The sequence below is a fragment of the Macaca mulatta genome, chromosome 16 (genome assembly GCF_049350105.2).
Source record: "Macaca mulatta isolate MMU2019108-1 chromosome 16, T2T-MMU8v2.0, whole genome shotgun sequence".
NCBI classification, from domain to species: domain Eukaryota; kingdom Metazoa; phylum Chordata; class Mammalia; order Primates; family Cercopithecidae; genus Macaca; species Macaca mulatta.
The window spans coordinates 78,236,670-78,250,543 of NC_133421.1; the positions used below are offsets into that span (position 1 = coordinate 78,236,670).

Below are 13,874 nucleotides of genomic sequence, written 5' to 3' on the forward strand. Positions count from 1 at the left end.
ACTTCCAGTCTTATTCCTGGGACAGCCTACAACATGGGGGTCCCTTGACTCTGGTTCAGATCACCAGAGGGGAGACTGTGATGTAGCCTGTGGCCCTTGCCCACTCTGTGGGAGATCTCTTGGAACCCAGGAGGCTGCAGCCTCCTTCCTTGCTCTGTCCCAGACCCCTGCTTTCTAGCCCTTCAGTGGACACTCCAGCAATACCTGGCTGGGAGACTGAGTCTGCTTTTGTCTCTGCTAATAATTTGCTGTGTCATTTTGATTGTCTCAGTGCTTGACAGCACAGACTTGGTATCAGCAGGCCTGTGTTTGAATCCCAGCTCCACCCCGTAGGTCCTTGGCCAAGTGACTCAACCTTTCTGAGTCTCAGTTTCCCTATCTATAAAATGGCAGTGGTAATATCCATGCCACAAGGTCTTTGGGTGAAAGAGAATGCGTCGCCTGCTTCAAAAGCAGCACTCAATAAATGGTAGTGATCACCTTCCTTTAGGTGTACCAAACAACAGCATACCTCCTTATGGCATCAGGACGAGATTATTGCTATAAGATCTCTTTCAGAGGGAAAAAGATCAATGTGTATGTTCCTTTTCTGTTTCTCAGGTGTCAGTGTCAAGCCTTTAATGTTCCACTCTGGAGCCTGGCCTGGGATGCGTTACCCAGACTCTCTGGGAGAAAGTCAGTCCCCCTTGCCTGATCCCATGAACTTTACCAGCACTGATGGTGGGAAAGTTCCTCATATCTTGCAGAAGTTTGCTGACAACAGGACTGGACCGGGAGTAGAGCCCATGGCGGTTAATACCCAGGTGGAACTGGACCCAACTGGCCTCGAGTCGAAGCTGCAGTGGGGGGTCCAGGGAGGTGAGGTTCATCTGCTCTCTGTACATCTTGTGTCGCCTGAAAGAGCCAGATAGTTGTTCATTAGAGGAACAAGAATGCAAAGACCCACCAAGATACCTTGTCTGCAGTTTTCATTCATCTTTTCATTTATTCCACAAGTGTATTAAGCATCTAATGAGGGCTAGGCTTTAAGCTGTGCTTAGGATATCATGGGAAGCAAAACACCTGTGGGGTCCTTTCTTACCCTCAGAGAGCTTACACTCTAGTGAGTAAAACACACAGTTATACAGTATCATACACAAATACTTAATTACAAACCAGGACAAATCCTGGGAAGGAAAAAAGGCAGACTGCTAAGAATAAAACTAGGGGCCTCATATAATCTGGGATCTCAGGGTGAGACTGTGGGTCTCTGTGCACTTTCCCATTAAAACTCTCTATCTTACATTTCCCAGTATTTTATGTTCCAAGGAATCAGAAGATAGAGGAGAGAAGGCAATTGGTGAGAATAACAAGAAGAGAGGGTGCAGATCTTTCAGTGGGGCTGGAAGCTGAGTTAGATTACAAAAGAAAAGAAGAATTAATGAGCCATTTACTGTTTGTTCTGCTTGGGTAGCCTTTTCTGCCAGGAAAAAAAGAGAAACATAAAAAATGATGGTGCTACCATTTAGAGATGTAGACTGTAATTTGGGAGACAAGTTGTAAGTCTGTGAAATAACCAGAGCAAAATACAAGGCTGTTATAAATCAACTGCTAAACATGTGGCTCAGATGGAAACGCCTTAACGTTTTGGAGAAGGGAAAAGATGAATCTATGATGAAGTAGCCTGAGGACAACCACAGTGAAGAAGGCAGACTTCAGCTGGATCCTAAAGAACCGGGGGTGTTTGGCTTGAAGGGGACAGGGAGGGTACTCCTGCATTAAGGACGACATGAGCACTACGAGAGGTAGGCAAGAAACGGGTGTATCTGGGGATGAGAGAGGCAGGTTGAATAAATGCACTGTTGAATGAGAAGATGGAGGCCTCCGGATTGGAAGGGAAGGCAAATCAGTACGAGGTCCTCTGGCTGGGAAAAGCTGATTGGGAGAGGTAGGTGGGATTATAGGAGTAGGGTTTTGCAGTTCCTATATATCCCTATTTCTCAAACTGTGATAATATACCACTCAGGTCTGCGGCAGGGTAAAAAACAAAACAAACATGGCAGATCCGGGAGTGTCCAATTTTCTCATTGGTGGAGAGTTGTAAAAATTACCACATTGGGAGGCTGAGGCAGATCACCTGAGGCCAGGAGTTTGAGACCAGCCTGGACAACAATGATAAAGCCCCGTCTCTACTAAAAATACAAAAATTAGCCAAGCATGGTGGTGCGCACCTGTAATCCTAGCTACTTGAGAGGCTGAGGCAGGAGAATCACTTGAACCCGGGAGGCAGAGGTTGCAGCGAGCCGTGATGGCGCCACTGCACTCCAGCCTGGGCGACAGAGCGAGACTCTGACTTAAAAAAAAAAAAAAAAGTTACTTTTTTATCAAAATAAAAATAGATGTATTATGGGGAAGGAAATAAAATATACCATAGGGATCTGAATCCATTTGTGATCTTAGTGATTGCAATGGACTGAATGTTTATGTTTCCTTCAGATTCATATGTTGAAATTTTAACCTCCAAGGTGATAGTATTGGAGGTGGGGCCTCTGGGGAGGGTTTAACCCTCATGAATAGGATTAATGCCCTCATAAGAGAGACCCCAGAGAAATCCCTCACCCCTTCTGTCATGTCAGGTTATAGCAAGAAGACAGTATCTGTGTACCAGCAAGAGAGGCCTCACTAGAAGAAATGGAATCTGCCAGCACCCTGGTGTTGGACTTCTCAGCCTCCAGAACTGTGAGAAATACATTTCTGTTGTTTACAAGTCACCCAGTTTATAGTATTGGTTATCACACCCCAAACAGACTAAGGCAATTTTGCTTCACCATTTCTTTCCTATTTCTGACACCCAGAATGAAGTGTAATATATCCCCAGACATGACTGCCCAGTGCAGAGGAGAATACGGTAATTACCATCCCCATTCATGGCGTTTTCCTTGTATGAATGTAACCCAACACTGAAAATCTTTGGGAAATCATATCACATATCTCTAAGAAAATATGATTTTATGGTAAGCAGGATTCTAAAATTGGCTTCTAAGATTCCATGCCCTCATTTCCAGAACCTGTGACTATGAAGAGCTCTCATTCCATGATTATGCCATGTTCACGGCGTAGTTAAATTTAGGGAGGTTGTCAAAGTGGGCCTGATTGAATCGCATGAGCCCTTGAAAGTAAAGTTTTTTTTCTGGCTGTTATCAGAAGTCCAAACGATCCAGAGCGTCAGAAGGATTTGACACACTATTGTTGGCTTTGAAGATGGAGAAGGTCAAGTGGAAGGACCAGAGAGCTGTCATGAAGAGCTGAGAATGCTTCCCAACTGAAGCCAGCAAGGAGATGGGGGCAAGGAACTGAATTCTACCAACAACGAGAATGAGCTTGAAGGAGGACCCCTGAGCTGCTGGTGAGAATGTAGCCAACCAACGCCTTGGTTTTAGTCTTGTGAGATCCTAGCAGAAAATGAGTCATACCATCTGATATGTTGCAGATATTTGTCCCCTCCGAATCTCATGTTGAAATGTAGTCGCCAGTGTTGAAGGCGGGGCCTGGTGGGAGCTAATTGTAACATAGGAGTGGGTCCCTCATGAACGGCTTAGCACCATCTCCTTGGTGATGAGTGAGGTCTTGCTCAGAGTTCATGTGAGATCTGGGGGTTTAAAGGCATATAGCGCCTCCCTGCTCACTCTCTTGTGCTCCTGCTCTTGCCACGTGGTGTGCATGTTCTGTATCACCTTCTGCCATGAGTAAGTTTTCTGAGCCCTCACCAGAAGCAGCATGCTTCCTGTACAGCCTGTGGAACCATGATCTAATTAAATCTTTTTTTTTTTTTAATAAATTACACAGTTTCAGGTCTTTTTCTTTCTCTTTCTTTCTTCTTTCTTTCTTTCTTTTCTTTCTTTTTCTTTCTTTCCTTTTCTTTCTTTCTTTTCTTTCTTTCTTTCTTTCTTTCTTTCTTTCTTTCTTTCTTTCTTTCTTTCTTTCTTTCTTTTCCTTCCTTCCTTCCTTCCTTCCTTCCTTCCTTCCTTCCTTCCTTCCTTCCTTCCTTCCTTCCTTCCTTCCTTCCTTCCTTTCCTCTCTCTTTCTTTCTCTCTTTCTTCTCCTTCCTTCCTTCCTTCTCTCTCTCTCTTTCTTTCTCTCTTTCTTCTCCTTCCTTCCTTCCTTCCTTCCTTCCTTCCTTCCTTCCTTCCTTCCTTCTTTCCTTCCTTCCTTCCTTCCTTCTTTCATCTTTCTTCAAAGTTTTGCTCTTGTTGCCGAGGCTGGAGTGCAATGACACGATCCTGGCTCACTGGCTCACTGTTACCTCCACCTCCCCGGTTCAAGCGATTCTCCTGCCTCAGCCTCCTGAGTAGCTGGGATTACAGGTGCCTGCCACCATGCCTGGCTAATTTTGTGTTTTTGATAGAGATGGGGTTTTACCATCTTGGCCAGGGTTGTCTCAAACTCCTGACCTCAGGTGATCTGCCTGCTTTGGCCACCCAAAGTGCTGGGATTACAGGCGTGAGCCACCGTGCCTGGCCAGATATTTCTTTATAGCAACACAAAAATGGCCTGAAACATTATCCCAGACTTCTGACCTATAAGGCAAATGGGGAGTTGCTCTGAGTGTCTAAGTTTGTGGTAATTTGTACTCAGAACTAAAAACCAAATGCATATTTTGTTCACAGAGAGGCTCAAAAGCTACATGCTCTTATTTTAAGCATATGCTTTTATTTCTTTTAATAATAACCCCAAGTAATATTTTTTATTAGCTCTAGAAAACTATTCACATAAGTGTTCTTGTTTGTTTGTTTGTGTTTAGAGATGGGGGTCTTGCTCTGTCATCTAGGCTGGAGTGCAGTGGCATAGTCACAGCTCACTGCAGTCTCGAATTCCCGGCCTTGAACAATCCTGCTGCCTCAGCCTCCCAAGCAATTAGGACTACAGGCATGCCCTACAAATCCCAGCTAGTTAATTAATTATTTATTTTTTTGGCAGAGATAGAGTCTTGTTTTGTTGCCCAGGCTGGTCTTGAACCCCTGGCCTCAAGCAATTCTCCCACGTCAGTCTCCCAAATTCTTGAGATTATACATGTGAGCCACTGCCCCTCACGTAAGTTTTAGATTTTTATTTTGTCATTAAAGTGGTTAATCAGCTTTCAGATGGGACTTATATTTCTGAGTTCCCCAGGGTCACTTAACAAAACAGGTACAGGTTGCAGAACTATCATGGCAAGAGGGTCCACAGACTTAAATACCTACGGAATACCTACAGAAACAGGCAGACAGCGTGAGTGAAGAATGCAGGCAGGAGGGGTAGGGAGTGTGGCAAACTAGAGAGCACACTCTCCATGTAAAGGGGAACAGCCGCTACTAAGTTTCAGCTGATTGTAGAGTTGTTCTGACATTGTTTATTCATCCATTCACTCATTCATTAACTATTTGTTGAGATACTAGATACTGATTTATATTTTGGAGCTAGGGCTGTGTACAGATCTACAATGTTTCTGTTCATATGAAACTTATAATTTCCAGGGAAATCATTTATTCTAGTTTTTAAGAGAAGCTAGAATCCAGACTTTGATCAGGATTCGGATTCTCCTTCCAAGTGTTAACTCAAGAATGAAGAGTTGAGCTACCATTTGAGCCAGCAATCCCACTACTAGCATATACCCAAAGGAAAATAAACCTTTCTACCAAAAAGACACACGCACCTGTATTTTCATCACAGCACTATTCACAATAGCAAAGGCGTGGAATCAACCTAGGTGCCCGTCCATGATGGATTGGATAAAGAAAATGTGGGACATATACACCATTTTATGCAGCCATCAAAAAAGAATGAAACCATGTCCTTTGCAGCAACACGGATGCAGCTGGAAACCATTATCCTAAGTGAACTAACGCCGAAACAGAAAACCAAATGTTGCATGTTCTCACTCATAAGTGGGAGCTAACTACTGGGTACACATGGACACAAACGCGAGCATCAGACACTGGGGATTATTAGAGGGGGAAGGCAAAGGGGGGTGGATTGAAAAAACTGCCTATCAGGTGCTAAGCTTGCTACCTTGGTGACAGATTCATTCGTACACCTTGGCATCCCATGGCATACCTTTGCAGCAGGCCTGCACATGAACCCCTGATTCTAAAATACAAGTCCAAAAAAAAAAAAAAGTGTTGACTCAAATTTAAAAATATCCTGTGTGGGCCAAACAACAACAACAACAACAATTGACATCCAGTTTGTGTTCTCTGCCCTGTGCTGTTAACGCAAATGAAGAAGTGAGCTGGTCAATGTGAAATCCCCCTGCACACATATTACGTGTAAATCCCCCTGCACACATATTACTCTGGGGATGTATATTAATGGAGGAGACAAGGCAAAGCAAAGGAACACATTATTATTATTATTATTATTATTTGAGACAAGGTCTTGCTCTGTTGCCCAGGCTGGAGTACAGTAGCACCGTCACAGTTCACTGTAGCCTTAACCTCCTGGGCTTAAGCAATCCTCCCACCTCAGGCTCCCGAGTAGCTGGGACTACACGCATGTGCCATTATGCCTGGCTAATTTTTTTTATTTTTTGTAGAGACAGGTCTCCATATGTTGCCCAGGCTGATCTCGATCTCCTAGGCTCAAGTGATGCTCCTGTTTTGGCCCCCCAAAGTGCTGGGATTGTAGGCATGAGCCGCTGCACCCAGCTAGAATACCCTATTATTTTAAGACTTTGGTCTCCAAGAGCAGTAGAAAGATGGCTGGGACTTCTCTCCCAAGACAGCAAGCCCTCAGCCAGCCTTCCAGCTTGGCGTAGGGGAAGGGGACTGAAACTTATTCCTCCCCTAAAGGTCAGCAGCAGGCTCAGGAGTCCAGCCACCATCAGTCCATCGCACCCCCTCCAAGACAAAGGAGCAATGTGTACTGTTGGTATAATTACCCAAAGCGACAAATGTTAAAGCTGCCTCAGCTTTCCTTTGATGAAAACCAAGGGCAAGGGCAAATTGTTGACCAGGTCTGTATGTCTCCAGCTGGCTTTCCCTTACTTTACTAACATTTATTTTCATTTTAAAAACATAATCATTTTTTTCCATTTAAATATCTGAGAGGTCTAGAATTTATTTAGATAAAACGTGTTAGGTATGGGTTCACCTTTTTCCACCCTCCAAGGTGACTAGCTAGTTCTCTAACAATCATTTATTAAACAAATTTATTTTTTAATTTCACTGATTTGAAATGTCATTTTTATCAGATAAAACATTTCCATTCGTATTTGGGTCTATTTCTGGAAGCTCCATTCTGTTTCATGTTCTGTCTGGCCATATTCCAAGGAAATGCTGTTGAACTTTTTTAACGTGATAAAACACTTTAACAGCTGGTGGGGCTAGTCTTTTTGATTGCCTTTTTTTTTTTTTTTAAGAGTTTTCCTATATAGTCCAACTTGTATACTTATCCACATGAATTTCACAATTATAAAAACCCTTTCAAAATGGAAACCTTAAAAAGTTTTAAACAGGCTTATCAAGTAGCGTTATTATAATGCCTTCTTGAATTATTGACGAGAGTGTAGTTGGCACATCATTCTAGAGGGTAATTTCCCAGTACATTTCTTTTTTTCTTTTTCTTTTTCTTTTTCTTTTTATGGAGTCTCCCTCTGTTGCCCAGGCTGGAGTTCAGTGGCATGATCTTGGCTCAGTGCAACCTCTGCCTCCCGGATTCAAGCAATTTTCCTGCCTCAGCCTCCTGAGTAGCTGGGATTACAGGTGCATGCCACCATGCCTGGCTAATTTTTGTTTTTTTAGTAGAGACGGGGTTACACCATGTTGGCCAGGATGGTCTTGAACCTCTGACCTCACATGATCCACTGGCCTCTCAAAGTGTTGGGATTACAGGCGTGAGCCACTGCACCCGGCCCCCAGTACATTTCAAAACGTGTAATGAGTGTACCCTTTGACTTAGCAATTTCATTTCTGCAACTTATCCTGTAGAATGATTTGCACAACTCTGCAAGAAAATATGTTCAAAGATGTTCACCATTGTTTGTAATTGTAAAATCTGGAGAAAAGAGAAATGTCTAGGACGGGGTATTTAAGAGATCTCTCTATATGTAGTGATGTAGAAAGATGTCTAATTTCAGAACAGTTGTAGAGTGGGTCTTTTTCTTTTTGCTAAAAATATCATATACAGGTGCTTATATAGACATAGACACATTTAGTGTGCATGAAAAGAACACATACCAAACTCAATGATGGTGCCCCTTGGGGGTAGGCATGAGTAGCTTCATTTTTACTTCATGTATTTCTGTAATTGTGCAATTAAACAAATTACATTGAAAGTTGTTTTTGCATACCTCTTTCTCACTCCTCATGTGTCTCCCCATCTAGCATCCTTTTCCATCCCCCCACCTTTTTTTTTTTCTTTCTTTTTTTTTTTTTTTAAAGCATTGCATCTTCTCATTTGAATTGCATTTCCAAGATCTGGCAAAAAAAAAAAAAAAAAAAAAAAAAAAAAAAAAAAAAAGAAGGCTGGGCGCGTTGGCTCAAGCCTGTAATCCCAGCACTGTGGGAGGCCGAGACGGGTGGATCACGAGGTCAGGAGATCGAGACCATCCTGGCTAACATGGTGAAACTTAGTCTCTACTAAAAAAAAATACAAAAAACTAGCCAGGCGAGGTGGCGGGTGCCTGTAGTCCCAGCTACTCGGGAGGCTGAGGCGGGAGAATGGCGTGAACCCGGGAGGCGGAGCCACTGCACTCCAGCCTGGGTGACAGAGCGAGACTCTGTTTCAAAAAAAAAAAAAAAAAAAAGAAAAGAAAAAGAAAAAGCAAAAAAAGAAAAAAAAAATTTCCTCTTGTACTTGCGTGATCTGTGACCCACAATTTCAGATCACAATGCCCCATCTCCTTGAGTCCCTGTGGTTAATTCAAGCATTAACCACAATCATCTTGCTGTAATTTTTCTGCTGCCCTTCCTTGAAGGTGTCCTTCACCTTTGCTCTCTTTAGTCCTCCATCCCGGGGAAGTTCAGTCAGGCCTCCTTGTATAGCAATAGCAGACTTAACCCTGTTAGCAAACTGGACTGTATCTTCTCCTTCCTTTCTGGTTATGGGGGGCATGTACCACACGTCACCGACAATGGCCCAGCTGGTCATCATTCAAAGCAGGTAGCTCACCATGTTGTACTTACTGCTGTTCCAAAATGCATCACCAAACTGAGGGTTATACTTAATTGCAACTGGATGTATGGTTCCTCCAATTTCAAAGCTCCCCTTTTTAAACATCATGACTGAAGTACTGTTGATGCAAGTTCCTTCAGGAAAAATTAATATGGGTCATTTCTTCTTATCAGCAACATGTTCTTTTAGTCTCTTAGTAACCAGGTGTCGATCCTTCATTTCTGAGCATTCAAACCAGACATGAGGACAAGCCTTGACCATAACTCTCTGCATAATTCTCATCAAACCACCAAGAACCTGGCCAACCATAGCATAACATCCATCTGTTGTCAAGATTAAAACATCAATTGGGGAAGTATGGTTGGCAACACAAATGCCTCCCTTCTGGGATCTGTACTGCTTGTTATGATAATCAACGGTACCAGAGAGCGATCACGGACAGATCTGGCAGCAAGTTAGATGGACCAGTTCACTCAGTCAGTTTTTGAAGCCGCTGTCTGGCAGCTGCCCAACCAGTGTAGTTCCTATAACCAGCAAACTGATCCCAAGGAGAGCCAAGGTAACCCTCAGAGGCAGCAGGACACAATAGCTCACTATGACGCCCAGCACTCACACCATAGTGAGCCGCAGACTGATGTCCTGGAAATTTACATTGGTTCTTGGGAGGAGATTCCATGACACTAGCTCCTCTGAGGAAAACCTCTGGGTCACTTCATCTTCCACAATGGCTTCCAATCCCTTCCTGGAGAAATAAAACACGTTGGACAGCTCAAAGTCCCTTCCTCGTAGACCAGAGAGCCCTTTTCCCATGGGTGACTCATCTCTTTGGATAATACCAACAGAAGCAGAGTTTTTAAGAATTGATTCCTTTGGGGTTCCCTTTTCAATTCGTATTGTGGCCCACTCTAAAGTTTTCACCGGGATCTTCATGTAGATCTCAGAGATGCCCAGAGACACTCCGAAGACCGAACACAGAAGGATAAAGCCGAGAACCAGCGTCAGCCATGCGGAAAGGATCTTTCCTGGCCAGCTCTGCGCCCTCCATGACTCGGCGCACCCACTCAGGAGAGGTCCGTAGTGGAGGACCGAGTGCCACAGCAGTCCCTGTCCCCAGGCAGTCCCGTGGGAGTTCCAGGAGCAGGGCGCCGAGCCCAGCACTTACCTCTGACTTTTTTTTTCTTAAACAAACAAAACCACTTTCCTAAGATGATCTTATAGGTGAGTCAACATGACAGGCATCTTTCTCAATAACCTTCATTATCACGCAGTACCCTTGTTTCATCACCAGACTAACTTAGAGTTACTGTTGTTGTTTTTTTGAACCTCTCTAAATCTCCCTAACTCTTTTTCTTAGGATGCTTCCAAGATTTCAGTCCATTTCAATATCAATCTTCACCTACAGAAGTCCTTCAAGGACCATCTCAAATGTCTCCATCTCTAGCATTAACCTTTCTTTGACTCTCCCAAATAAAGAATAAACAGCACAAAGGCCAAACAGAGGGCTCTGTTTTGGTGTCACTGGTTGGTGACAATGATGACAATGACATAGTTCGACCCCTATTGTAATGAGGTGAGAGGGTCACCGAATGTACAGCGAGTCGAACAAGAACTAATCAGTAGTGCAATAACAGAAATGGATGCAGAGTCTGTGTCACAAGGACCTGGTTCTGCCCCTCACCAGTGGAGCATCAAAAATCAATGCTAGTGTCGTTGCTATGAACACAATGTCTCATGTGATCCTGCAGCCCCCAACGAAATACTTATTCTTATCCACAATTTGCAAATGAGAAGACTGAAGATAAGGTACAGGCTTAAAAAGTAGTTTAAGCCCTCTGAGTTTCAGTCTACCCATTGTGGGAAATGGGGAATGCTGATACTACCTCGTTGTATACCATCAGAATTAAGTGCAGTAATATTCAACCACAGAGTAGGCATCCAAGAATGGTGGCTATTTTTAATTATGATTTTTACCACTTATAAAGATGAGAGACCAGGTGGATGATGATTTTTTTCAAAAACACTGTTCTACTGGGTAACCAGAAACAACCAGCTTTGCAAGCCACCGCAAAATCCCCTGGAACATTCCATAAGCAAGGGAATGGCATCTATGTCATACTTGCATTAGACACCACCACCATTTGCATGCCTTGGCATGTGTGTGAGACTGCAGATCATCCAAGGGACCTTGGAATCCTGCTGTAGCTTTTCTGTGGTCTCTTGGTGTGCAGAGTAAGCAATAGGCAGGTTATCAAGGTATTAGAGGGAAAACCAAGGCAGGTCTGGGCTTGGGCCTTAGGAGGTGGGTGTCTGCAGGCATGGGGGAAGGCAGGAAGCCTGGAAATGGAGCTTAGGTGGCTTAAGTGGGAGCCTGGAGTTACATTTGCTTCCTGGGATGTGGGAGCTGAAGGCATGAGGAGGTTGCCAATCTGTACCCTGTTTTCTTCTGGGACCCTGAGGGCAGAGTCACTGGGGTGCTGCGAGTGCTCCAGGCAGGGAGGGGAGATGGCTGTGACTCAGAGGGCTCAGGGAGGATTTGGAAGGTTCTCAGAAGACTGGGTGGCTCCCCATGCTCCTAGTCACTAACCACATGGCTTCAGGTCTGAAAATCTTCCCCAGTGCATCAATTTCCTCATATTGAGGAAATAGAAGGAATACGATTGGACTCCCACCTCCAACTTAGTTTTAGAGCATAGATTTATGGCTGTTTTATTTAACAGTTCTTTGTGGGTTGAGGTCAGACCCCTTTGGACTAATTTTGATACCTGACCATGCAAATATAGACACAGCAATCCTCTCCAATGGGTGTTATAGTGGAGAAGTGGGGCAGTAGCAGAAGGGAAAGTTGAGGACCATGCAAATATAGACACAGCAATCCTCTCCAATGGGTGTTATAGTGGAGAAGTGGGGCAGTAGCAGAAGGGGAAGTTGAGACCCCTGCTTGTTCCCCTCCAAAACTATAGAGCTAAGTTCTAAGTTCTCCCAGCTACAAAGCACAAACATCTTTGGTTCCTGCCTTTTCCCAGTCATTTCTAAATCCTGGAGTTTAACCTCCATTACCTGTTTTCTTTTTTTTTATTTTGAGATGGCATCTTGCTCTGTAGCCCAGGCTGGAGTGCAGTGGCCCGGTCTTGGTTCACTGCAACCTCCGCTTCCTGGGTTCAAGCAATTCTCCTGCATTAGCCTCCCAAGTAGCTAGAATTACAGGTGCATGCCAGCACGCACTGCTGACTTTTGTTATTTTTAGTAGAGATGGGGTTTCACCATGTTGGCCAGGCTGGTTTTGAACTCCTAACCTCAACTGAACTGCCTGCCTCTGCCTCCCAAAGTGCTGGGATTACAGGCATAAGCCACCATGCCTGGCCATCCATTACCTCTTAATTTCCCCCCCCCCTTTTTTTTTTCTGTTGCCTGTGCCTTAACCCTCTTATCTGGATCCTGGAATAGTCTCTTTACTGATATTCACGACCTCAGTCTTCTTCCCTTCTCCACTCCAGGCCTCCTTCACTGCCAAATTCACTGTCCAGGGCCAGTTCCAAGCACTTATTTCCTTCCTACGTAATCCTTCAATAGGTCCTCGCTGTCCATGAACTCTCATCCAAATTCCTACTTTAGCATTTCCCCAAATGTTTTAGTTTTTTAAATCTTCCTCCCCACCCGTTGCCCTCCTACCTAAGTTCTATGTTTAGTGTTCCTGTACTTTCCTCCCACCTCATGCTGTTCCATCACCTTGGAATGCCTTCTTCTACATTTTCATCTCCAGAAATTCCTCCCAGCCAAACTCCCATGGAACTTCCTCCTTGAACCTTTTCCAGTCCTACAACCAACCAGATGTGAGCTTTCTTTCTCACTCCCCCAAATTTTCATAAAACTCCAATTTCTTTTATTGTTCTTACCATATTTTGAGTAATAGTGATTTGGGCACATTTCTCGCTTCTTCTAACTGAGGGCAGGCAGAGGCAATGTCTTACTCAACTTTGTGCCCCTTCCAAAACTTAGCACAGCACCTTGTGCAGAGAAGGTACTTAAAGTTTATTATGGAAAGAAGTTGGAAGCTCTCCACTATACTGACATATGCAGCTATTATGGCCTGAGTATATTTTTGGTATTAGTGGGTTATGAAATATTTTAGGGGTTTGATGTTTTATAATCCAAGACAAATATGGTCTTTTTCAGAGTATTTCACTCCAAGTTGTGTACAAAGAAAACTTTCTAAATAAAGGAATTCCCCAGGAGTGAGGCAATGGTACAGCAGGGTCAAAGAGGGAAAATGGCAAAAGGGTTAGTCAGGATTAGACACTTCTCTATGAGTTTGAACATCACTGGATAGTTCAGAGCTAAGGGTTTGCATAGGTATACAATATGTCTCTCTCTGTTTTTAGTTGCATTGGAACAAACTAACTCCATAATAATTTTATTCAAAGTCATTTTGATTGCCCTGGAGAAAATACATTTCTTTTGATGGGTAGTTTTAAATGCTGACTTTCCAGAAGAAAATAAAAGCTTTCATTGTCTTCAGACATAATAAATGGTCAACATGAAAGATGTTTTTCGGATGTTTCAAATTTTAAGGAACTTCCTTGGATTTACTTCTGCATCTTTGGCCACTTAGTCTGTGTCTCCTTTTCAGTCTACCTTGGTCCATCATTAAATACTACAATTCTGAAAGCTTCTGTTCTGGCTCTTTTTCTTTCTCCCTCTAGCTTTGCTTTGGATGTGATTGCATCCACCCCCCAGCTTCAATGATC

At 43.6% G+C, this 13,874-nt stretch overlaps 2 protein-coding genes and 1 pseudogene across 3 annotated transcripts in view; all 3 read right to left on the reverse strand.

The window, feature by feature from the left end:
- WIPI1 (WD repeat domain, phosphoinositide interacting 1) overlaps nucleotides 1–12,522 on the reverse strand; it is a 148,199-nt gene extending 135,677 nt beyond the window's left edge. The window contains exon 1 of the mRNA XM_077972590.1: nucleotides 12,510–12,522. The gene's annotated coding sequence lies outside the window, so the exon portion shown is untranslated. The remainder of the gene's footprint in view (nucleotides 1–12,509) is intronic.
- Nucleotides 1–13,874, reverse strand: part of FAM20A (FAM20A golgi associated secretory pathway pseudokinase) — a 64,977-nt gene that overhangs the window by 17,045 nt on the left and 34,058 nt on the right. For both annotated transcript variants that reach the window (XM_015120195.3, XM_001116963.5), the window contains exon 2: nucleotides 710–894. In XM_015120195.3, coding sequence (XP_014975681.1) covers nucleotides 710–894 — 185 coding nt within the window. The remainder of the gene's footprint in view (nucleotides 1–709; nucleotides 895–13,874) is intronic.
- On the reverse strand, nucleotides 8,755–10,299 carry LOC106994111 (glycerol-3-phosphate acyltransferase 3 pseudogene; annotated as a pseudogene).